The sequence below is a fragment of the Pleuronectes platessa genome, chromosome 12, assembly GCF_947347685.1.
Source record: "Pleuronectes platessa chromosome 12, fPlePla1.1, whole genome shotgun sequence".
Classification (NCBI taxonomy): domain Eukaryota; kingdom Metazoa; phylum Chordata; class Actinopteri; order Pleuronectiformes; family Pleuronectidae; genus Pleuronectes; species Pleuronectes platessa.
The window spans coordinates 18,108,393-18,132,228 of NC_070637.1; the positions used below are offsets into that span (position 1 = coordinate 18,108,393).

The window sequence follows — 23,836 nt, forward strand, 5'->3', positions numbered from 1 at the left end:
ACTCGGAGCCTGCCAATGTTAAAGGAGCGTGATGCTAAATGGGTGGTGCATTTTTGGAAGAACACATCCATCCTGAAATCGAAGAATCTCCGTCCGTTTGTCAGTTTGGTTTCGATTTTGTCGACAACTGCGTCCGGTCGACTCCACTCTTGGCAGGTGTGTTGCTGCGGACTCGAGGAAATGCAGTTTCGACTGTGAAGCCCCAGCATGACGGGCGCTGCTCTAGTGTTCTTCAAATAAAAATGGCGACCTTTACACTTCTGCATTCTGAGGAAATGGTGAAAAATACAGTGCTGGGTGGGAGAGGGCACCTGCTATCCGCCTCTATTGGTTCTGTATTTACACTTCCAGGGTTGGCTGGTGGATTCATGTTTTTTTGTGTGTGCGAGGGAGAGTATTGAAGTCAAAAAAGACTGGGTGACTCAGCTGAGCATGGGGATGCAGGCGTAGGAGGCAGCAGGAAGAGTATGAGAGGGGATCAGTGAACAGCTGTTCAAGTGTTGTGTATTGTATGTGTGTGGGTGTGCACTTGAATGCATGTAGGCTCAGAATACCCTTTACCTAATTACACATTAGTCCTGCTATCAGATGCAGACTCGCTGTGGCCATCAGTCTTGCACTCTGCTATAGTCGCGTATGACATAGCAGGGGCAATGGAAGTCTTAGTCGGTGACCTGTGAGTTAATTTTCTGAGGGCGCTCCACTCGGAGGAAAAGCTGCGGCACAGTTGTCACCAAAACGAAATAAGACCCCAACCTAATTTCATTATGTGTTCCATGGTATCGAGGCTTTACGTAACAGGGGATTCCAGCTGCATAGTGAAATGGAAAAATAGTCTTATTTCGTGTGTGTGTGTGATTAGCAAGTAACCTACATTCAGTCTGTGCAAGATTTTAGATTGGCCTTCAGTTATATTACTGTTGGCTGCCTGGAAAGTTTGTCATATAGCGTCTGTTGTTTGCATTGTTCCAATGGTTTAGTTTGATATAAAATACTATCGTAATGTCGTAATTTTACTTACAATAAATCCCTCAAGACTACCAGTGGAAACATTAATAACACACTTAACAACTGGTGCTTCTGATAATTTACTAATCAGAGTCACACACTGTAAAGTCCCTCCATACGTGATTTCATGCTCATGCTGGACGTTAGTGGTCAGCAGCAGAAAGATTGATCTCTCTCCTTGAAAGCAGGACAGCAGATAAAGTGCAGCGAGTCTGTGGTGAATTTGTGCTGGTGCTGCAGCTCATGGTTTCCATAATTACATGGTACGGGTCTCACATTTGAGTTTACTGAGCCCCTGCTCTAAACAGGAGAATGTGGCCCTCCACCACAAAACTGCGAGTGATTAGAGGTTCGAGTAGGAACTCTTACCTGGCAGGCAGAAGAAATCAGAGGAGCATCTTCTAGGCACTCACAGATGATTGCTCACTGTTGCTCTTGGTCTTCATGGTGATAGTTTCTTCCTTGTTATCTCTTTCATGATTGTTTTTCCTTATTTGTCTTGTTCTAACTTGTCTGAAGTACACTTCATTGGTGATTTGTCTTTTTTGTGGGACTTGAATAAGATGAGGAAAACCAGTGAAAATAGATGTTTTAAAGCGGGAGTCTGTTTTTTACTTGGAAATTTCATCTCTCATATGTTTCTAGTAAGATTCTGCTCCATATTTCTTTCATGGTCCCACTTGTCGAGACCTGCAGTGTGAGATTGAAGCATTCTACATGATTGACTCTGCATCATCGCAAAGCTATTGTCAATATAAGTTTCAAAGAACAACACACTATCTTCACTTGAACATATGATGAAGTCTGCTGATTCTGAGACTGTCAGCAGGACTCACTGTCAGGTGAGTGGAACTGGAATCAGCGTTTGAGATCAACTTCCAAACATTTGTGATTATCTGAACTCAAACAGAGAGTGAGATGAGCACAGGACAGTTAGAAATGGAGTAGGAGAGGAAAAGAAAGGGAGCACTCGGGGGTGTAGTGCATGTGAAAAGCAGCTGGAGAGGAGAGGAGGTTTACGTGGCAAGTGGAAACCATTTCAATGTTGCACACGGACCGAGGGAGTGCAGTGTTTATATGTGCAGACTTGCTGTCTTCATTTCAGCGGCAGGTCTCTGGGGGCCTGTAGGGTGTACATGTGTGCCTGAAGTTATGCCTGTGTGAGTCTTTACACACTGTATGTGGGTATGTGCACACGTGTGCTCTGAGCTGCTGGTCAGGAGGAATAAGGGTTAATTTGCTCACGGGTTTAAACAGTTGGCGGGTCAAGAGGTTGGTGAGTTTGTTTGTGTTTGCAGATGGATAAGATTTTAAACTGGAAATCATTAGGGCAACTGAGCACGTCCAAATCACAAGGAAACACTGTGTCAGTAGCTTATTTCTCAATGAACAGCTCAGAGTCCTTCTAGACTTGTGCACAATGAGCCTCACAGGACCTGAAAGATTCATTATGTGGGTTACACCAGGTTTCAAATGTTTTATGTTCCTATTTTTTAAGGACATTGGCAAAATGGATCATTCTTCCTCATATCATGGATACAGCTTTAATATGTAGCATAGAACATCAGCCACATTACCTGAGTCTTAACTCTGTAAACGGTTGTTTTCTGCTGCTAATGTAATAAACAACATTCATTTAAGATAACAAAGTATTCACCCTATTCACCCTCTGTTCATCCAAGGGCACTTCTTCAGTTTGTCAGCAGTTAATGTAATATCTGTCATTTTTGGACCCCACATCTCTAACTTTGAATGGGTGAACTTTCCTAAATCCCTAAAGTAGCCTTGCATGAGTAAAGCAATGCTCCACTGTTACATAACCAGGTCAGAATCTGATCTAGAAATCGTTTCTACTGGAAATCTTGATGAAATGCAGCATTGGTTTGATTGAGTTTTTAGATTTGGGTGGTTCTGTGGCTCTGAAGGTTCTAGGTTCAAACCTGCCCACCGTTCAAGGCCTGTCTGTGTGGAGTTAGTGTTCTCCCCATGTCTCCAGTTACTCCGGCTTCCTCCCATTAGAGACTCTAAATTAACTGTAGGTGGGAATGTGAGTGTGAATGGTTGTTTGTCTATATATGTCAATCGCTGGTGACCTTTCCAGGGTGTTCTCCGCCGCTTGCCCAATGTCAGCTGGGATTGGCTCCAGGCACCTGACCCTCAAAGGATAAACTGTAAAGATAATGGATTTTATTTAATTTTGTGATTTTTATCCCCTCGTATCTTCAACACCCAGAGCTACGAGAGCTCCTGCGTTTCCCTGTGGAGTTTCTTTCCTTCTCAAACACAGAATAGATGATTAAAAAGTCCACTGATAATTCAATGAATCCCATTGATCGACAGTTGTTGGTGGTGATATTTCAAGTACTGCAGCGAGCAAGAAGGAAGACTCCTTGAAAGCAAACGTGTATGTCCACAATGAAGATTAAAAAATCCTCCAAACTTTGGCTCTGCAAATGTTTTACGAGGAAGGAGGCCCACAATTCTTTTCAGTGAGAAACAGTGACCTGGAGTAAACTCAACTTTGTTTGTAAAGAAACTTTGGAAATCTATATAAGACGAGCTTTGTTGTACCTTGTCTCTTAATGTCGGTGATATTCACACTTTTGTCTGGACCTGGAATCCTGAAAGGAACAGATCAAGTGAAGATAATGATTAAGTGAAGATGAAGAAAACATCAAACAGTTTTCAAAAGCTTTGTGAAGGCTGTCGCTCACTTATAAGTTGATTCGGGGGATCGTTTTTGCACGATTTGTTTGTGGTCTGCCCCCTGTCCCTCAGGGCCACATACTGATTCAATGACACGAGTACATCTGTACTATATTGAACAGCAGTCCTGTGTCCCTTTCTAATCCAACTTCACATCTGCTGCTCATGAGACATACAAAGGCGATGCACTTTGCCAAATTGTACTCTTCTCAACCAAGTTCTGCTCTCGTAAAGTCACCCAAGGGTTCGGAATATGGCACCAGGACACAGAGGCCTGTGCCAACTCTGCTATCAACCAAAACGGCTGATCCTGAAAAGTCTCTCGTGGAGAAGAATTCCTCGGTAGAAAATGGGTAGACGATGCACTCCCTTGTTTCCTCCTCTCAGGGATGAATTATTGCAAAGTTCCCAACTGTCATCATCTTTGGAAGGAGCTGATGACGGCTGAGTCAGGATGGGGGTGGGGGCTGGATGAAGTTTGGACGCCTGGGACTGAAAGGGTGGAGGAGCAGGAAGCACATGTATAAATCTGAGCAAGGACAGATGTAAACACAGAGAATGGCTGATAGGGCTATTTGATCGCAGCCCAAAAGAAAGATATGTAATTTGAACGCTCGAAAATACATCAGCTCTATGTGGTACACACGCACACATGCTCTAATACACATATAAACACACATTCTTAACCAGGTTTGTCAGATACACTCCACAGTCCTAACAGATGGTGTGTGTGTGTATGTTTAACTGATCGAAGTACGTAACTTCTCAGGCTTGATTAATTTGAACCTTGATTTGAACACACAGATTTACACAGCTCATTTTATACTCAGCTGTCTTTACACACACATCATATCTGAAATTAGAGCTATCCCGTCCCAGGCTGCTTCACCTCATTTTTTCTCACACGTTCCCCTTGTTCTGGCTCGCTCCTCCTGCTGTTGCAAAACATTTCATTTCCTGAACGAGGCTGAAATATTAGCTTCAGTTTTTCAGGCCTATTGACTTTGCTGACAAAGTCTTTACTCACTCACCTCAGGTCTCGGATTTACTGTTCGCTAGCTGTACTGTAGTTAACCGTGTGTTTCAGAAACATCATTTGACATAGATTCTGGTTTTATGAGATCATGACCTGCCTTTAGTTTTATGTTCATCTGTGTTGAAATTATATTGCTGGCAAGTTTGTGGTTTTCTTTAGTTTTTTTTGTGGGGGGGCGGGTACACAATGTCCAAGATATAGTATTTATTTGTAATTTGGCTCCTGTCAGGTCATTTTTATTGCAGGTTCAAATTCAGCATTAAGTAAACAAAGGTACAACATATATCCACTGGGTTTATGTTGGTTGTGGTTTATTATGCAGGGTGATTTGTTGAATAGAGGGAAATTTATTGATCATGAAAATCTTATGAGTATCTCATTTAAGTTGTGCTTAGGTAATGCACATTAATCTGTAAATCTCGACAAGCCAAGACCATAGGTAATGACTGGGAACTTAATTTACACCCACTCTGATTCACTGACTTTATCCTACACCTTAGTCATCTGTGCTGCCTTTTAAAATGTTTGATATCTGGTGACTTTTAAAACAAAGTATGGGGTAAAAACTACATACAAACTGTCAAACTGTAATAAAAGTAACATTACTGACTTAAAAACACATTTAGGTACTATTTTATTATTGGTTAACTATATTTTGGTTATTGGTCCCTATCTGTGATAGTACTGTAAGAGACAATCAATGTTTGAGTCATTCATCTTGTGTCCCTTTTGATGCCCAATTATTATTAATCGAAGTTAGTTGATCTGTAAGTTAAAACAAACTTCTGAACCACACATTTTCAAAGAAAATTATCTCTGTCTGCTGTTAGTGCAGTTAATTGCTGTCATATTACACTTCGAAGAAAAAGAAGGCCCAGATTTCAGATATGCTCTTACCAGTGTCTCTACACCCAACTTTGTGATTTCCCCAAACATATTGCACAAATAACGTGAAGCATCATAAACCCCGACCCGACCACAGTAATCCAGTGTCAGTCCCTCTGCCAGTAACAACATTTCAGATACCAATGGTTCTTAATTCATAAGTTATTATCCCAATGACGTTTAAAGCTTTATTTCCCGAATTAAAATGAAAAAATATTATCCTGATTTATAGACCCGTTAATCTCCAAGTCTTGAGCAATGACGCCAGGTCTGCAGCTTAATCCAAGTTGTCTTAATCATTCCTTATCTAAGTCCCAAACCTTCCATCTGCTGGACTGAATTGTTCTTTTTTTCCAAAGTCGGTATAAAACAGATTTCCTCTTTCCAGCAAGTGATTGAAGTTAGTTATCCCAAGACAAGTTATTGTTTTGGGATATTTCTGTTTCCCCAAAACATCATGAAAGTACTTTGTACATCAGCAACACAAATAATTCATTTTAAATTAAAATAACTTTATTTATCCTTTAGAAACTTAATTTGTGCTTACAGAGAGAAAAACAAAAATGTTAAATGCAGCTTATAATTTTAAAAGTACTGAATAAATAATTAATGGTGTTAAAATACATAGATCAACTATTAATAGGTCAGATGGATGTGGGCACAAAGCTTGACTTGGCTCTGTTAGTCCTGATCTGAGTGTTTGGTGTTGGAGGCTATTTGCTTTACTTTTATTTTAGCCACTCCGTTGTAAATGCTGATTAATGGTTCCTGCTCCAGTTCCACTATTTTGCTGCTCATTCTTATAACAGTGTTTAGCTGTTGATGTTATTGACTGACTTGAACCAAATCGTTGTTAAAGGGTATGACGGATTCAATGAAACAAGGTTTACAGATGTTATCTTGGTGTGTGAACGTACCTTGTACTTTGTGTACGGAGCTTTGACCTCAGCGGTCATCAGAAGCTATTGCTAATCGGTGAGCTGGATGTCAGCCGGGAAGGAGTCTGGATTCCATATGACTCTTGTTAGATCTGCTTTAGTTGACACAGCTATGCTTGTTTTCAGGATTTTCAATGATTAAGGCTTCATCATATGCTCATGTGGAGGGGAAACATGTTGTGGGTGTTTGCAATGTATCAGGCAGTGAAATGTTCTTTTTACATTGTCACAAATGAAAACACGTTTTTTCTTCTTTAAGAAGTTATTCTCGTATTTTAGTTTTTGATCCAAACTTAATTAGATATTATCAATTTTCTGATACAGGCACAAACTGTGAAAAACTATGTCACTGCCGGTGCTTATATGGTTAACTGAGCGGAGTAGAGAAAGGAAGGTTTCCATTGGCTGGGCCACACGCTGTAGTCAGGGCTCTAGTGTTTCATGGAGACAGAGGGCCATCCCTCTGAGCAAAGCTCCAGCCCCTTCATCTGGTTCTATTTAAGGCCTCTAGTCCCAACTCCTATGATTGGTGTACACAACCCCCTACTCTTCCTCCAGCTCCAGCCCCAACTGAGGAGAAGGAGGCTTTTTAGCAGATGGTTTATTTTCCAAGAGAAACCATTTCTTTCTCCTACTCTAATGTCCTGTCCTCAGCTGGCTTTAGCTCACTTTTCTATCACTTCTGCTGCTCCTTCTACTTTCTCTTCGCTGCTTGTCTTACTACTTTGTGAATGTGTCTACGTGCATCTACTGACCCGGTCTCAGCTTTGTTGGACATTCAGGATGAGGCCCCTTCAGTGACACAGAATGGATTCTCTGCAGCTGACTGCTTGATCATTCACATTTTGGAGGGGGATTCTTTTTCTACACTTTCGGTGTCTCCATTGCCCTGGATGTTGGGCTGGAGGGGGATGCAGCTCTATGGCTAGACTCTCAGGAAGATGCACTGAACCCTGTGAATATTGTGATTGGCTGAGCTCTACAGACAAAGTGGCCTATGGCACAACGTGTGCCCAGCAGCCGTTCTCGTGGGCCTATGGCTGGCAGCTGGCTGACGGCATGTTTTTTCCCATCAACCCCAGGTCTGGATGCTTCGGACCCCATGCTCCTGGAACAGTACGTGGTGGTGGCCAATTACGAGAAACAAGAGCCGGCAGAAATCGGCCTTCAAGCTGGGGAGGTGGTCGATGTCATTGAAAAGAGTGAGAGCGGTGAGTAATAAAAACACATGCACGACAATGACATGTTAAGCAGGGACAGGCGTTTTGTGTGTGTACGTCAGACACAAGCAGAAACACTTTCACGATCCAGTCCACACTTCCTCAAACATTCTGCCCTGCTCCCTATCTCAACCCTCCCACCTTCTTTGTCCGCAGCTTGCTAGCGGTTGCTTATCCCCATCTGGAGGCTCGCTTTGGCCCGCAGTCAGCCCTGTTTTTTCCCAGTGTTGGTTTAGGCTAGAGGCCAGAATGTTGCCTCTAGCAGGAGGAATGTCTTCTAGACTCGTATTAATTATTCCACCTCAATTTAATGGAAAGCCGGCAGGACATGCCAGATTTAAAAATGGCAGCTGCAGAGACCTTAGTCAGCTGTTTAACCTCTGGAAAGACCGAGCCGATAGGGCCTAGAGCGTGTGTTAAGGTATATGTGATTCAGTTTGACAATAATGAATATTTAATGAGTCAGTGGGAGGATGAAATCAAGCATAAATTAATGACTTTCTAGGAATGTGCAGTAAAGCTTCTTTAATCTACTGTAAATGGAAACAAATGTAGAGAGAATATAAGGACACCAGAAAAGCTGATAGTGCTGTAGCTTGGTCATTATTATCACTAGTATTAAATCATGTGTCTGTGTTACATATACAAAGACCATCTACTATCACTGACTCCCATGAGTCTGAGCACCTGCCTGCATGACTTCTTTTTCAAAGGGAATTTATCATGGCACAACAGTGACTGCAGGGGTGTAGGCCCGGTTAAAGGCCGGACATTCACCTTTAATGGTATGCTGAGACAGTAAAACAGTAATGGGACTCATGTGTTTCTTCAGAGGGAGGACAGGGAAACTGAGACCAGGAAGGCAATTGGACTTGGGTTTCACGATGGGCGTGAGTGAAACGCCACGCCACACTGGCCTTATGGAAGAGGGTCCATGCGTGGACCCGGATCGCTTTGAAGTGTCTCGTGTCCTGCCTCTGGGTTCATGTATTTGTTTTCACTCCCTGCACTGGTAGGATTTCAACCCAATGGGGAGCCGCAGCGAGGCGGATATCCCAACACCTTGAAGTCCTTTTACCGGGGGTCTTATATGAGAGCTTTCCTCCATGAACTCAAAGCTGCATGGTCCTGTGCTTTCATGTAGAGGCCCCCTTCACTTTTGCCTCTCAGCTCACCACTGTGCAGAGTTCTAATGGTTGGTCCGCGTGTTGATGACCCATGCAGAATGAGATTTATGATTTCCAGGCTTCCGTGGTATAACTGCAGCTTGATTCCCAAGTTATTATGTTTCATCTTTTTCTCTACCCTTTTTTGTTCGCCTCAGTTTATTCAGTCAGACGATTTGAAATGAATTTCTAGAAAGCAGAGCAGTCGACTCTAGGCTTCGGAAAACACACCCTGAGACGACTTGACAGTTTTATTATACACCAACGGACAATTTCTCAGAGATCTGAAGTAAATACCACCGCCCCTACATCTTGCTGTGGAAACTGTTTCCAGCAGCGCAGCTTGCAGTTAACTGAAATCTTAACACCTCCTGCAATAGTCGGCGAAGGCTGCTCCATTTGGCCGGTCGACATCACACCACATTCCTTTGCCAACACTAACACAGGACCAGGTGTGTGCTGGGAAGATTTTCAGAGTTCATTTGATTCAGCATCCATTCCCTTGCAGAATAAGTGCAAACTCTTTACTCTGACAGATTGATGTGTGCATTATGGACCTAAGTGGTGAACACGCAGAGTTAGAAGTGCTATAAACCGTCTGTTACCTTTGTTATGATTTAAAAAAAGAGTTTTATGGATTTGTTTTTGCCTCAAACTGTATTTAGACATTTTCCTTTAAAGCCATGGACAATTAAACCAGCGTGTGCCTCCCTGCAGAGCTTTTGGATGCTTTGAGTGGAAAATCCTATTAATGTCTATTTTTGTATCAAGATTGTGTACGTTTTTTGCATAAGGTGCAAATATTAGTTAACAAGGAGAAATGGAAAACTGCACATTTGTATAATTATAATTTTATACCTTTGACCTTCAGCAGAATTCCTGCTGTTACAGCTACTGTGCCACAGACTGTGTGGTGCCCAGTACAGTTATCGACGTTTCCTTTCCTTGTATTAGATAATTGATAGATATATTCACTGCTTTTGACAGAGCAGTGAATCTAGGTCAGACCCTCTAAGTGAGCTCAGCTTTCTCCACTTTTCCAGCCTGCCGCCCTGAGCCAAGGCAGTATTTTCCGTTATCCCGGCTTGACGATACAGTTGGTGTTATGTCCTTTGTTTCCGTTGGTGCAGTAGTTTGAATTGATTGCTGGTTTGGTGGGTGTAATATGTTGGAAGTCACCGGGGCAGACCAGTGACTGCCTGATGTTTTGCTGCAGCAGTTTCCCAAGTTACTATTTGCCAAGAGCCATGGAAGCGAATGAAAGGCACTCATGTGAAGGAGCAATATGAAAATAGTCGTTACGATCTAGTATTGTCCTAAATTATGCCCTTATCAGAATTAGTTTTCAAATAAATAATTCTGTCCTTACTCCCTCTTTAGCTATTTTATTTGTCTATCTTATTAGAGTTTGCCAGGGGGGATGCTGGCTCAGGAGGAGAGAGTAGAGCAGAAAGAAACGCAGGCAGAAAATGGAAAAAGCCGTTTCCTGCCAAAGTTAGTGGTTCAGAGAGGTTGGTTCATTATAATGGCTTAATGGATCCTCCAGGATGCCTCCTCAGTTTACACTATATCACTGATATGTTAGCCAAAGCTAAGCTAGCAGCAGTGATGGTCAGTTCAAATGCTTTGTATTCAGTGGTTTAAACTTTGCCCCCCTCACAGAGTCGTGTATATGAAAGGAAAAAAATATTTAGCAGCCTTCCTGTAGCCGCTTTGTCTGCACCTCAAGGGCAGTGTTAGACATGTGCCCAGTCCTGTGTAGAATATCTCTCTATGGACCAGTCAGGGTCTAACTTGTCTCAATTCCAAGGCTAGATCAGGCTCTGTGCCTTACAATTTGCCAACTGAACGGGTTCTGACTTGTTTTGGTGAGGCCAGCTCACATCCTTCAGTCCCTCCAGGTTTCCCCAAGACCCCCTGGCTCCACCGGTGTCCAGAATCTGTAACGTTCCAAACAGCTTATTTAAACAGGGAAGAGCCCTAATGGTCACCTTCCAAAACGGTAATCTAATCTGTATGAAGCTACCCTTTTTGTCGCATTAACACAAATTATTTAAGTTTGACAAATCTGAGCCAAAGACAAGCTGGAAATTAACAAGGGCATCCTGCATGTGATGTTTCGACTTCCTGGCCGAGAGCCCGTGCACGCTGCTGGAGTAAAATCCTGGCAGAATAAGCAGGTCTGGCCCTCAGCATGGCATGATGGATGTGCAGGATGTCTGCTTTACCTTAACGTGGAAATAAACTGCACCAATACAATAATGTCTCTGCTCTCCATCTTCAAGCTGGAATCAAGATGATCTCCGGGCTCAGCAGGAGCTCTCTGTTCAGAGAGAGGAGCTCAAGAGCACAGACCTACTGATACTCTATCCATCTCGAAAATTATACTAGGATATGTTTCTGAAATGGAAAACATCAAGATAACTACTCGAGTTTAGACAGTTTATGTCTTATGCTTATTTCAGTAGTTTTAATCTATGTTAGACGCATAGCTCTTAGGATTGCGATATTGGTCTCTTTTTGTTTTAGCCATGGATTCTCCAACTAATTCTCCTGTTTGGGGTTCTGCACACCGAGTCGTGCTTCACTAAACTTTTAATGAACAGGTGAACATCTCTTTGTGCAGCAGCTGTGGTGTGGGCTCCTTCAGACTGAGTCCAGCTGCAGGTCTTAACTCTCTGCTGCTCAATCACTGCAAGTCACTTTTAAAGTTTCAGAAAAAAAGCTGGAACCAGTTTTACCACAGACCAAGCAAACAGCCCATTCCAAACAGGCACTAGTGTGTTATCATGACAGCTGACGTTCATCTGTACCTAAATAAAAGCACCCTGACTGAAAGGTGTGTGGCCATAATACTTGATTAGTTTATGAGAAAACTGCAGTTTCTTTGCATATTTTAGCATCAGCAGTTCCATCAAATGTTTTTCACTGATATGCAATAAATAGGTTTGAAGACAAGGTCAGGGTTGAGCTAGTTCTCAAAGCTACAGTTCTGATTAGTGCAGTTTCAGCAAGAACACGTTTCATTACGTAAAAGAGGAAAAACCCTAAAATTCTTGTCGATGAACCACTAACGCCATGATACAGAAAAGTTGCCAAGTGTTAAATGTCTCAGAACAGATGGAGGACACATTATCCGTTCACAGCCCCGTCCTCCTCAGTTTTTCAGCTTAAGATAGGAAGTACTAATGACCATCTCAAGAAATCAACCTTATCCTGTGTTTTTAGAGATGGAAACCTCGGATGGTGCCACTTCTCCGACCTCTAAAACGTCTTTAGTTTTCCTCCATCTTGCTGATACAGGCAGAGCAAATGAAGACTGTGATCAGGATCAGTATTAACCAGCACAAACAGTTGTAATAATATTGAACAGAGATCAGCCTGTGTAGCCAAAAAGGTGCCCCCCCCCCCCCCCCCCCTCCCCTCTCTCGCTCAAGAATTGACCATTGAGTCAAAGCAGCGTTTTAAGGTGTGGGCTTTCAGACACTCAAGGACTGCTGTGTCTCCAAATCAGTGGAGCCTATAGAGAGCGCACAGGCTGTGGGCTGTAGCTGCGTTCAGCCCATGAGGGGATCCTTTCAGGGGCTGGGAGGGAGTCAAGGTCGATCCTTAGGTCAACATTCGCTCTTGAAAGTCGTTTTGTGTCATTTTTACGCCTCCTCCCCCCACGTACCAGAGCCACCCAGGTAAATTGAAACCTCCACTTTTTCTTTTTTTTTTTGTGGGAAAACTGGAAGTGTGTGTACTGGGCTGGATACTTTTCCCCCTTTGTGCTTTGATTCCCAATCTACAGTTAATAAATACAGGAGCTGGAAATGAATGGGGTTCTCTCCAGCTCTGCTCAACAGTGGTGTCAAATGTCTGAAGGACTGCTGAGCCACCGCATTCCTCGTCAATTCAGGCCGTGAAAAAAAAAGAAAAGCCTCCTCGTGCTGCTGAATCGGTGGTTCTCATATTTACGCTGGATATGTAGAAATCTTGTGTGAGTGTTACATCGTGACTCCACAGCCCCAAAACAAGGTTGCTTTTGAATTGGTTTTGTCCTGATGATAAATGAACGACAAAATGAATGTTACACTGTCAACATTGCCTTTGCCTGGGATTCAGACCTGGTTGACTGTAAGTGCAGATTGCAGTTTTATTTCATAGGTTATACAGTCACTATCTGAGTGACCCGAAAGGCATAAATCCAGTTTCTTGTTGCAGCTGAGAATCTGCTGTTGATTACAGTAGAGTGAAGAGCGGCTCTTAAAGCTGATAGAGTTTCCAGATGGTAGAAACTGTATGAGAGACAAACAGCTCAGAATGCTGCTTGCACTCATCATATGTGAATCCACTGTATCTGCAAATGTACGTTTTGAGTGGAGCTCCATAAAAGTCTTGAGTGGGAATCTGTTTACATTTCTCATCTTCCCTGTGCAGAAATATCTATCACAGTAGCTTTGTTTCCATCTCGCATTTCCACGCGGCTGCAAAACGCTCAGGTTGCATTACCCACATTGATTTTTCTTCATTAACCAAGCAAGTTCTTGGTTTTTTAAATGCATTGCTCAAAAAGTGGTCTTGAGGTTTTTTTGGCATATTTTATGACCGTTTGACGGAGCAGACCCGCTGCTTCCTCCTGTTTCCAGTCTTAGTTTTAAGCTAAGTTAACTGGCTGTTGGCCGCGGCCTTAAATGTAATGGACAGAGAGTGAATAAGTGCCTTTTCCATGTCAAACTCTTGCTTAAATCTGGATCTGTACATTTTCTGTCATCTGAATTAAGCTGACGTCATTGTCTTCCCAATTCAAATTACGGAATTGAAAGAAAACAGATATTTGACCTGATTTGACCGAGGTGGGCCACAGAGACATACATTCACTCGATCTCTTCTCAGCTAAAACATCCAGTTTTTCATGATTATGTAGCACATTACAACAGTGTTTTAAAGACAGAGTGTTTTGCTTCTTGCTTTCCAAGGCTTTTGAGGTTGAGATGTCCACCTTAGAGGGTCGGGGGTTTGGTTCTTGCCTTATGCAACCACTGCTAAGGAGACACAAAGCTTGACTTTGCTCAAATCCAGATGTAACTAGCTATGATTATTTTTCTTTCTGAATGTTTAGTTGACTTTTGCCTCTTTGTGGTTGAAAGTCAACAGCAGCTTTCCAAGATAAAAAAAAACAACAATGACAGATGACACATAGGTGCTGGTAATGTACAGGTGCAGCTTTGTAATGTATGTCTATGATCGCCGCTGTGGGAACCAAGACAAGCCGGTGGAAGCAAATGAATCAAATGCGCAGACACACGTGTACTGGTACGAATATTTCCAGACATGAGGTCCATTTCCCTTCACCTTTGTTCCTCCCACATCTGCACAGATAATCCCTGCCTTCCGGAAACGAAGGAGGAGAGAACATGTTCCTCCACTAATCTTATTTCCATTATGCGGCTGAATCCACAAGTTGATTCACTCACGCCGCAGGAGCATCACTGTTGGATTTAATTATGTCTTACTAGAGATTTTAAAACCCAACACCACAGGGGTGAAGCCCTCAGGGTCACACAGTGGTAAGATGAAGTTTTCCTAAATTTCAGAAGACAATGCAGACTTATCAACAGGATTTCATAGAAACGTTAGGCATGGTGTGAGGAGACTCACATTGATAACCCTATAAAAATTTAGTTGAGAAATATAATACAGAATAAATTACCATATCTGACAGTAATAGGTGGAAATCTCAAGTCCACTTCAACAGCAACTCAAATGAACAGCAAAAAATATCAAATTTCAACATACCTGACTTCACATTAAGCAAGATTCAGTATAGCGAACAAGTTATAATGATAAAATATTCATCCGTCTTGAAAAGAAGGTTTAAATTGACATCAAGCGACATGATCTTGTGCTTTTACCTGGTGAACTTCTTGATTTTCATTGGTTCAGGACCTTAAACTGTATCACAGCCGTTTCAGGACGTACAGTATTTCAGGATGTCTGCCGGATAGTTCGAAGAAAAGCTAAAACATCTGGTACCAAGATCATAGTTTTTCATTTGATGAAGTTCAAGGTGTTTGTAAACAGTCCTAGCTCAGTGCATACATTTAAAGTCATCTACATCTTATCGTTTGCAAGATGAACATAATTGTGAACAATGGTATTAAACAAATATATGAAATAAATCAAAAAATATACACTTTATATCAGACTGTATTGAGGAGGAAGTTGTTTTTCTTCTACTGCTTCAAGATGTGACCCTCTCACCAACTGATTCGATTGTGATTGGGTAGATGTATCTGGCTCCTGAAAAGGACAAGCCGCCATGTCGCTCAGGGAAATGCTGTAGCTGATGTGAAAGCTTGTATTTATACGGTTTCACACATTTTATTAACTTAACCTCCAGAGGTTTTGTGATTTTTGTATTTTTTGACACTCGTTTTCTCATATGGACTAAGGAGCTGGTTTTGGGCGACATTTAATCACACTGAGTTAATGCACGAGATGAAATACACGAAGCAGCTTCTCATTCAGACGTGTTATTTTTCTTCACACAAGGTAATTACAACCTTTCTGCTAGAAACCTGCAGTGACCAGGAAATCAACACTTACCAATGTGTGCGTTATGTTTTTTATTGCTTTGTCTGAGGTTCAGTGAACTCAGCCTAAGCACCTGCCATATGGGATGATGGTTGAAGAATACAGGCGGGTCAGGCCCTGCCACTAATAACAGCATATATTTACTCAGGCCTGCTGGAGGGACAGCACGTCTTTGCTGCGTATGTATATATTTGGACTCACAGCCAAGTGCACTCAATTAAATCACATTCCTACACCTTATTCTTATATTTGCTTACACTTCTGCAAGTGTCAGTTTACCGAGGCGAAAATGACATTTCTCCCCACTCAGCTAGCATGTGTGAAAATGTCAATTTGCACATGTAAGGTGTTTTTTTTCCCCCCGTCAGTGAGTTAACACAGGTCTTTTAACTCCTGCCCAGCTGACCTCTCTCTGTAATGTTCAATTTAAATGCAGGTACCGTTGAGGTTGATTGATGGTCATGTGTCATAACACATCAGATTCAAAGTCCACATGAAGTATTGCAAGTTTTTGTAGAATTAGTTTGTTTAGAATCAGGATGTCTGTGAAATTAACAAGCACAAGGCTACATTTTTAAATCCTTTGGTTGTTTTTTGTGTTTTGGGGCTCTGTCTGATTTACACAGGCTTTTGTTCGAGCCGTGGCGTCGGTGCAAAGACTGAGCACATTACATGGTGTGTTTCATCTCCGAGTCTGAGCCAACAAGATGCTCAGAGCCAGACACTAACAGCCTGCACCCACCCTCACTGTGAAAAATAACCCCGCTGTTCTGCTCATGACTTTATTTTGGCTTAGCAACTTTATCAATTACATAAAGCTTCCCCTTACATGAATCACAGATATAGCAGTTGTAAGTAAAAAGTCCTGGAAATGGTTTCTCTTTCTCTGAGTCGAACATTTTGGCTCTCATCATGTCTCTGGTTCTCCGAGATTCCAGTAAAATTTCATGGAAAGACCGGGTATCAATTTGATTCAGTAACGTTTTTTGGGGGCTGCCAACATTACAATTTTTTTTTTGTAACCTTAATTACAGCGTGAAACAGGCTGAGAAAAGCTTTCTGATACCAAATCCTATGGGCGTGCTCGCACACGTCAATAAATAATAGTGAAATCAAGACGTCTTTATATATGACTGCAGGTTAAAGCATTGTTCAGTTTTGGCACAACAAGGATCTCCACTCCATTGAGCTGGGAGATAAGATGTCACTATCCAGCAGGGGTGACATCAACTGGTCTCTGACTTAACAAAACAATCTCGACACATGAAACAAATTCAGCTTAACAGAATGAAAAAAGTCATTAAGACTGATTAAACAGTCCTTTGTCTACTTCTTATATTCTGCGTAGGCCTTTTAATTGCAATAATTCCTCATTAGTTAATGTCAGGCATCAGCTCCTCCTCCTGGGGTCGAATAAAAACCTTTCTTTCCGGAAAAATATACAGTATGTAAACATATATAGTCTGATATATATTTATTTTCATTCGGATATACAGTACTTTATAAATTAAAACATATGTTTAAAGTCTATGCATGCAAAGATCTTTTACTATTTTCTTATCCATGAATTTTCCAGCCTATCACCATGCTGTTATTCATTAACTCCTACATATATCAAGGCATTTTCAACACATACATCCATAAATATTATTTATATACTACATGCAGATGAATCACACTTGCCAAATATATGTACCTACACTCTTTTTGTTGTATTTTCCATATTATCATCCTATAATTTTACCTCATGCTTTTACCACATCATTACTTAAGAAACACAAGTTTTTTTTCTGTTCCCGTCTAACATTTCATACTGACATTTCATGCTTCTTTTTATTAATTGTGTTCAAATAAACTACCTCATAACGCAGTATTTCTGTAGGAAAATGTACACTTGAGGTTAGGACCAGCTGTGATGGAACACTCCTTTTTATGGGCCACTCAGACAGCTGTCAGCCATATTGAATCTCCGTTACCACAACAAATAGCCTAAATGTGGCCACACGTGCACCATAGGACCGGGTCTGTGCCAGCTTTGTCATTTAGGTCTCCTGTCGAGAGCTGACACGGCCTCACAAACTTGGGGGGGGACTTTTTTTCCTGCACATTTAAAATGTCATGGTCGTTCCATTTGTCATGAGGCCGTAGGATCAGAATTTCAAGTAAAACATTGCTGAGTCAGTGCTACACTCCAGCAGAGGCATTTACCATAAAGCAGATGTGAAAGAAATGTTGTCATCCCCACAGGAACGCACTCAAATCGGCTGCAAAATCACTGCTCTGGCTCGTAACCGGAGTTTAGCAGTGTCCTGCCCACTGAACTCATCACTGACCCTGATAAAACCCAGGTTGATGAAGACCCTCGCATGAGTGGAGCTGCAGCCAGGAAGCGTTTCCCTCCCAAGTCCTTAGATCTCACTGTGGTCATAGATTCTCTTGACAACACAGTCAAGTTCCGGATGTTTATCTCGTCCCCTGTGGTTTGAGATATTTTATCAAATCAAGGCTTAATGATTAAAACAAAGATGCAGATCAGATGTGGTTTTGATGTCGTTTTATTTTGTGCTTTTTTTTTGTTGCAGGAAACTTATCACAAAATTAAATTCAGCTCTTAAATTGTGTTTTAAAATGTGCTATATCAATAAAGTTGTTTAGTATAAGTAGTGATAGTGGTAGTAGTAGTTTTGATAGTATAACTAATACTCTTCACATACACACTTTAAGCCATACCTGCAGGATTTTGGCAATGCATCTGTGCAAATATAATTATCATATTTGTGCAATACCATTTTAATATTTTGTTTACATTTTACATATATGGCCTTGTTTTTGTGTTGTTTCTTATTTATTCTATAACAACTCTCATTGTTTGAGGAGTTTGTTTAACATCCTCTAAAGGAAGCACCTTAATGTATTTTATTTTATCTACATATTATTGCCGGTAGTGTTCATCCCCTCCATGTTCCCACAGGTTGGTGGTTTGTCAGCACCGCAGAGGAGCAGGGTTGGGTCCCTGCCACCTATCTCAACTCCCACAGTGGCACACGGGACGACTTGGAGCTCGGCGCCTCTAAAGCTGGAGAAGGTAAGTCACTGCTGAGTCCCTGCGACCACCAGCCCCGCCCACACTCTCAAACACAACCACACACAGAAACACAAGCAAACAAACTATGAAATGTCCACACACAGACGCCACCTTTGGCCTCAATCCTCTCGTCTCTGATCTGTATCAAAATGGAGCATACTCGCCCCCCCCCACCCCCCTCCTGCTCCACCGCGGCCGGCCTACGCTAACGTCTGACGCCAGGCCGGCGTGAACACCTCTCTCTGTCTGCCTGCCATCATCAGCATGGCCGAACAGAGTGGAGATTCAGGGCTGGTCAAACAGCAAGGAGGAGCCACCAGACCACAGCCAGTGTGATGAGCTGTACAGTAATGCACTGTGCAGTACAGATCCAGAGCAATATGACGTGAAATGACCTCCGTGGAGTGAGCTCATGAAAGAGACGTGTGTTCCCATCGGCATTAAGGAATACATCATGAGAAAACTTCAGGAGTTGTGCTCTTTATGTTATAGTAAGAGTTAACGATTTATGTTGTATACTTTGCTTTTCAGCGTTAATTGTGGAAATATTTCAGTTCTACGGTTTCTGCAGGTTTCAACAAGTTTCAACTTGAGTCTTTTTATGACCTTTCAATAACATTATTATTTCAATTTATGTTCTATTTCACTTGTGGAGTTGCAGAAGCCGGGGCCGGACTTTTGTGACGGTTAAAATTTGTTCTCGATTTAGATCTCATTGAACTTTAAAGTTAGAACTTCTCTATTAGATGAAAGTAATGTTAACAAAAGGAGAGGAGACGTCGTGTTAGTCCAAGCACCACATTGCAACACATTAGCTGGGTGTTATAGTGGTTGTTGGTTCCAGGTTGGTTTTGCAATTTCAATGCAGCAAATGTTTACCAAAAGAAAACGTCATTTAATCATAATTTCTAATCCTAAAATTCAGGTTGTTGGATTACGTAAGAACCTTCAGAAACCCTGAGAACAGCAGACTGTCGTGTAAACGTTTTGTTAACTCACTGGAGTCAGAGACGGATCCAAAACCCTGATAAGAAACGCACCCATGTAGAGTTTGCTTTGCCAGATTAAAATGTCGACATGTGAAGCTGAAATCTGCATCCAAATCTCACAATCACCTCGACAGCCCTGTCAGATATTGTTATCAAACCATTTAAGAGCAACTCAAGCCGTCTGATTCTCTAAGTTGCTGTAGAAAGCATTTTAATCTTGGGGCAATAAAGCTCAATTAGTGTCAGATATTCCGATTTTGACGGGTGAAGCAGCCACTGCTGCTACGCTGTTTTATTTATATGAAGCATTTTGTTAGAGAAAATCCAACAAAACTGGAGGCCCGGGAATAATTAAGTTGTGTATCACACTTCCAAACAAACATCAAGATTTTCCGGCACCCGGGCCATAACATCTTTTTGCAGCACAATTGTTGTGCGCTATAACAATGGGAACATGGATCCCCTCGGTGTTGTATGTGTTCTATGGAGGGAGAGAGACCAAAATGTTTTTTTGCAATATGTGCAGTGTGTTAAAATGACTTCTGCTCCCAGTTTGGATCAACAAAGTACATGTTTAACAAAACATTTGAATGGGTACCCACAAACACAAATAGGGACACACATATCTATAGTAAATGCAAACGTCTGCACCCAGCACTCCTCTCTGCTCAGTCAGAGGTAGCTGCAGTTTGCTGCCAGGGGGTTTTCGGAGGACAATCTCTCAGTGTAATTAGTGTTTATGTGACTGGCCGGTCATGGGAATGGCATGAATCTCGTAAAAGATCTCTTTGTCAGTCCTGTGGTCTTCTGCAGCCTGCGCCACCGCATTGTCACAGACACCAGGAAAGTTGCTGAATAACTAGAGTCGTAATTCATGTGAGTTTTCTTTCACAACACCAAAACACGAGATTTGGGTGAGAGCTCAGATGGCTTCAGATGTGTTAAGGAACAGATCCCTAATATCCCTTAAGCATCTAAATATGTGAGCAGCCACATGCAGACCTTCTCAAGGTGCACGACTCCAACCAACCATCAGCACCTCAGCTGCTCCATTAATTGGCTGGCATTCCTGCAGCAATGTGTGTGCCAGATGCTCCAACACGACAGGATGAGAGAACCACGCTAACAGCATCCTAATTACAAGCCACAGAGAAGATGTCTCTTGGTTTATCACTTCCTCTGTAACAACCCCTCCCCATCCATTCATCCATGCACTCTAACTGTCCGCCATGTTTTGCTTTGTGGTCTTGTTTTTTCATGTCTCTCCATGCAGCTAATAATGGTCAGAGCCCATGTCATTTGTGTGCTGTGTGTTTTTTGTGTAACATTTGTGCTCGCTGCTCACGTCTCCCCCCTCATTGTTTGTTTGTCTGTCTGGTCGCCATGTGTGTGTGTGTGTGTGTGTGTGTCTGTCAGTTACTAAGCGACACAAGGCTCATCTGAAGAGGCTGGACCGGAGATGGACGCTGGGGGGGGTCATCAGCAGGCAGCAGAGCCGAGGTGAACTGAGACAGACGCTGCATCTGCACCTCCCTCCCTCTCCCCCCCCCCCCTTTTGTCATCGCTCCCCTCGTCCCGCTCCACGTGCACTTATTTGCTCAGCCTTGCGTCCCTGTGTTGTCTTCCATTAAATGCATTCATCATCAGCCACCACCTTCCACGACTAACCCACTGATGTTAATATGAAATGAGCTTGGAAAGCAAAGGTGAAGTCAACTTTATGTGCAACAATCATCGATGCTTAACTCAAATTATCCCACAGAATAACAGAATAAGTGTTTTCATTATAATTAAACATCGTGTGCCAACACCAATCTTCTCCGGAGTATACTACCCGCTCGTCTGAAAGTAGTTGCGTAACAGACTCTGGAATGCCTTATGCTGCATTTCAGAGCCGTGTTTTACTTTTTTATGAGCAAGTGAAGTGTGTATTTACTTTGCTAATGAGTGTATGCGTTAACATTTGTCCTGCTGTCGTGTGGATAACAAACATTATCGAGATAAACAGAGAGTGGTATTAATCACGCAGTTAGCGGGAGAATCACGTTCTCTATCACGGACCTGCACATGTTCTTCCCACTAAGGCCAATGTTATTTTCACTGAGATGCATTTGGCCGGCTGACAGAGGAGTGAGGATAGGCTATTGAGTTCAGCCCAAGCTTTGCGCTTGGCAGTGGATGCTGCTCTCTGGAGTGGAGCGGGAGTTGTTTCCACCCCAGGACTGAAATTCTGCTTTGCGTTTAAAAAAAAAAAAAAAAAAAAAAAAAGAGGGAGAGAGAGAGTTTTGCTGACTCCACAGAAATCATTTATAACACCGATGCAGGCAATGCGTGTTGTGGTTAACATGACATCTGATTCAGAGTTTCCCTTTTGTCGCACCGCTGGATGTTGACTGAAGGAGGTTGGAAAACATTCGCCCAGCCACGACACAAAGAGGCCGGAAGAAGCAGGCAGAAGGAAAATAAAGAGCACAGAAATATTCTTTCTACCCGTGAAACCTAGTGTAGTTCCTGCAAGTAAGGTGAATCACTACCCCACACCCATTCAGCTGCCGCTCACAAGCTGGGAAGTGGGTGGAGAAAAGGAAAATGGAATAATGTGTCACCAGAATGTTGATTCCGGTGCGGCGGCTCAGAGGGCAGCGCACAGTGCAGCGCCTTTTCATGTTTGTCCTTCTACGTCCTCGACTTTTTGAACACTCCTCTTTTACTTGTGCCGTCTGTGTTTAGACAGGAATTGCCATAATGACAGGAAATGGGGTCTTTGCTCAGCCTCTTGGCCTCATGGGATTGAATAAATCAGCATGGAGCCTCTGCTCTCCATTATGTGCTGAGTTAGCTGCTGGCTGTCACAAGGCCAAGGACGTTTTGAGGACACTCGCTCGCACCCTGTGCTGGAGTTCGCCTCGGTGAAGAGCCTTCTGTGAATACAAGTAATTCAATGATGACAGAGTGTTTGATATAATGGGACTAATCAGTAGTGCATCGAGGAGATGTGTTAAATGTAACGCTTTTTCAGACCATAAAGAATGAAATTAAAGACACGTGTCAAGTGCGACAGAAATGAAGGCAGATATCATTCCCAGAGTTAGAAGCCGAGAAGAGAATGACCCTCGAACATGACATTATCTTTCTAACTACAGGCAGAGACACAGCAGAGAATACTGAGTTCTGAAAGATGTTTTTAGTTTCACAACTTGAGCTATTACAAACTCTGCATGCTGCCAAAACGTCTGTCTTAAGAAACTCATTTCAAACTGTGACGGATGTATTAAGACTGATTTAGACCGAGTATGTAATATTTTAACATATTTAAGGCCTAAATTTTGATAAAATTACTTTTTAAGACCATACAGAAAACCTGAAGAAAGGTGAGCGATGCAAACCAGGACGATCAGAGCTGATTATAAATATGACATTTGCGTGATGACGGATTAGACTGTGGTGAACCTGGTTTTTTATATTCTGACTAATAAACACCTGAGACATTTGCAAATGACACTGATGAGTGACGACCAAAGGCGTCATGTGTGTTCCCAGAGTTCACTCCCCTCACGCTCCCTCTCTAGTCTGGGAGGCTCATGCTGCTCACTCTGCTCCATCCAGGTTCTCAACCTAACTCTTAGCATTTTTCCTGCTTTTTGGACTTTTGAGCTCAACACAAAATACAATGCACATAGATATTGCAAGCTGCTGGTTGCAGTTCATGTTTGTTAGGATTTGTCGAGTTGTCTACCAGAATTCCACTTGTTCAGTGTATTTCCTCAGGCATCAGTTTTATGCTCCTCGCTGACTGTCAAAAACAAAAAGAAGTTGATGGAAACTATCTTTGCTTGGTTTGATCAGACTTCTCCTCCCTCTGAAGATGGTCCCAGCCTGTAAAGAATAACATTGTGTCTGTCGAAACAACCCTCACATGCCAAATTAACGCGTTATTGTTTTTACTTGCTCCTCTTGGTTGTTGTGGCCACAAAATAGATCCTGTTTTCATTGTTAGTGTTGAGGGGCAAAATCCACAGTCCATGTTTCATTCTTCTGTTTAAAGGAGTCTGAGGCAGACGAGTCAAACGGGTGTCCTCAAAACTTAGGCTCCTCTCTCCCTCTCCCTCTCTCTCCCTCTCTCTCCCTCTCTCCTTCTCTCCCTCTCTCCCTCTACCTCCCTCTCCCGGTCCAAATTTCCTCTTTGTGTTTCCACAGACTGTTTCCTGAGCTGTGGTGGAGGGA

The 23,836-nt window shown here is 42.4% G+C and overlaps 1 protein-coding gene across 4 annotated transcripts in view; it reads left to right on the top strand.

Moving 5' to 3' along the window:
* Positions 1-23,836, top strand: part of sh3pxd2ab (SH3 and PX domains 2Ab) — a 48,154-nt gene that overhangs the window by 19,151 nt on the left and 5,167 nt on the right. For 3 of the 4 annotated variants that reach the window (XM_053436511.1, XM_053436514.1, XM_053436513.1), the window contains 3 exons: positions 7,656-7,784; positions 18,510-18,623; positions 21,029-21,112. In XM_053436511.1, coding sequence (XP_053292486.1) covers positions 7,656-7,784; positions 18,510-18,623; positions 21,029-21,112 — 327 coding nt within the window. The remainder of the gene's footprint in view (positions 1-7,655; positions 7,785-18,509; positions 18,624-21,028; positions 21,113-23,836) is intronic. The other variant, XM_053436512.1, reaches the window with a different exon arrangement.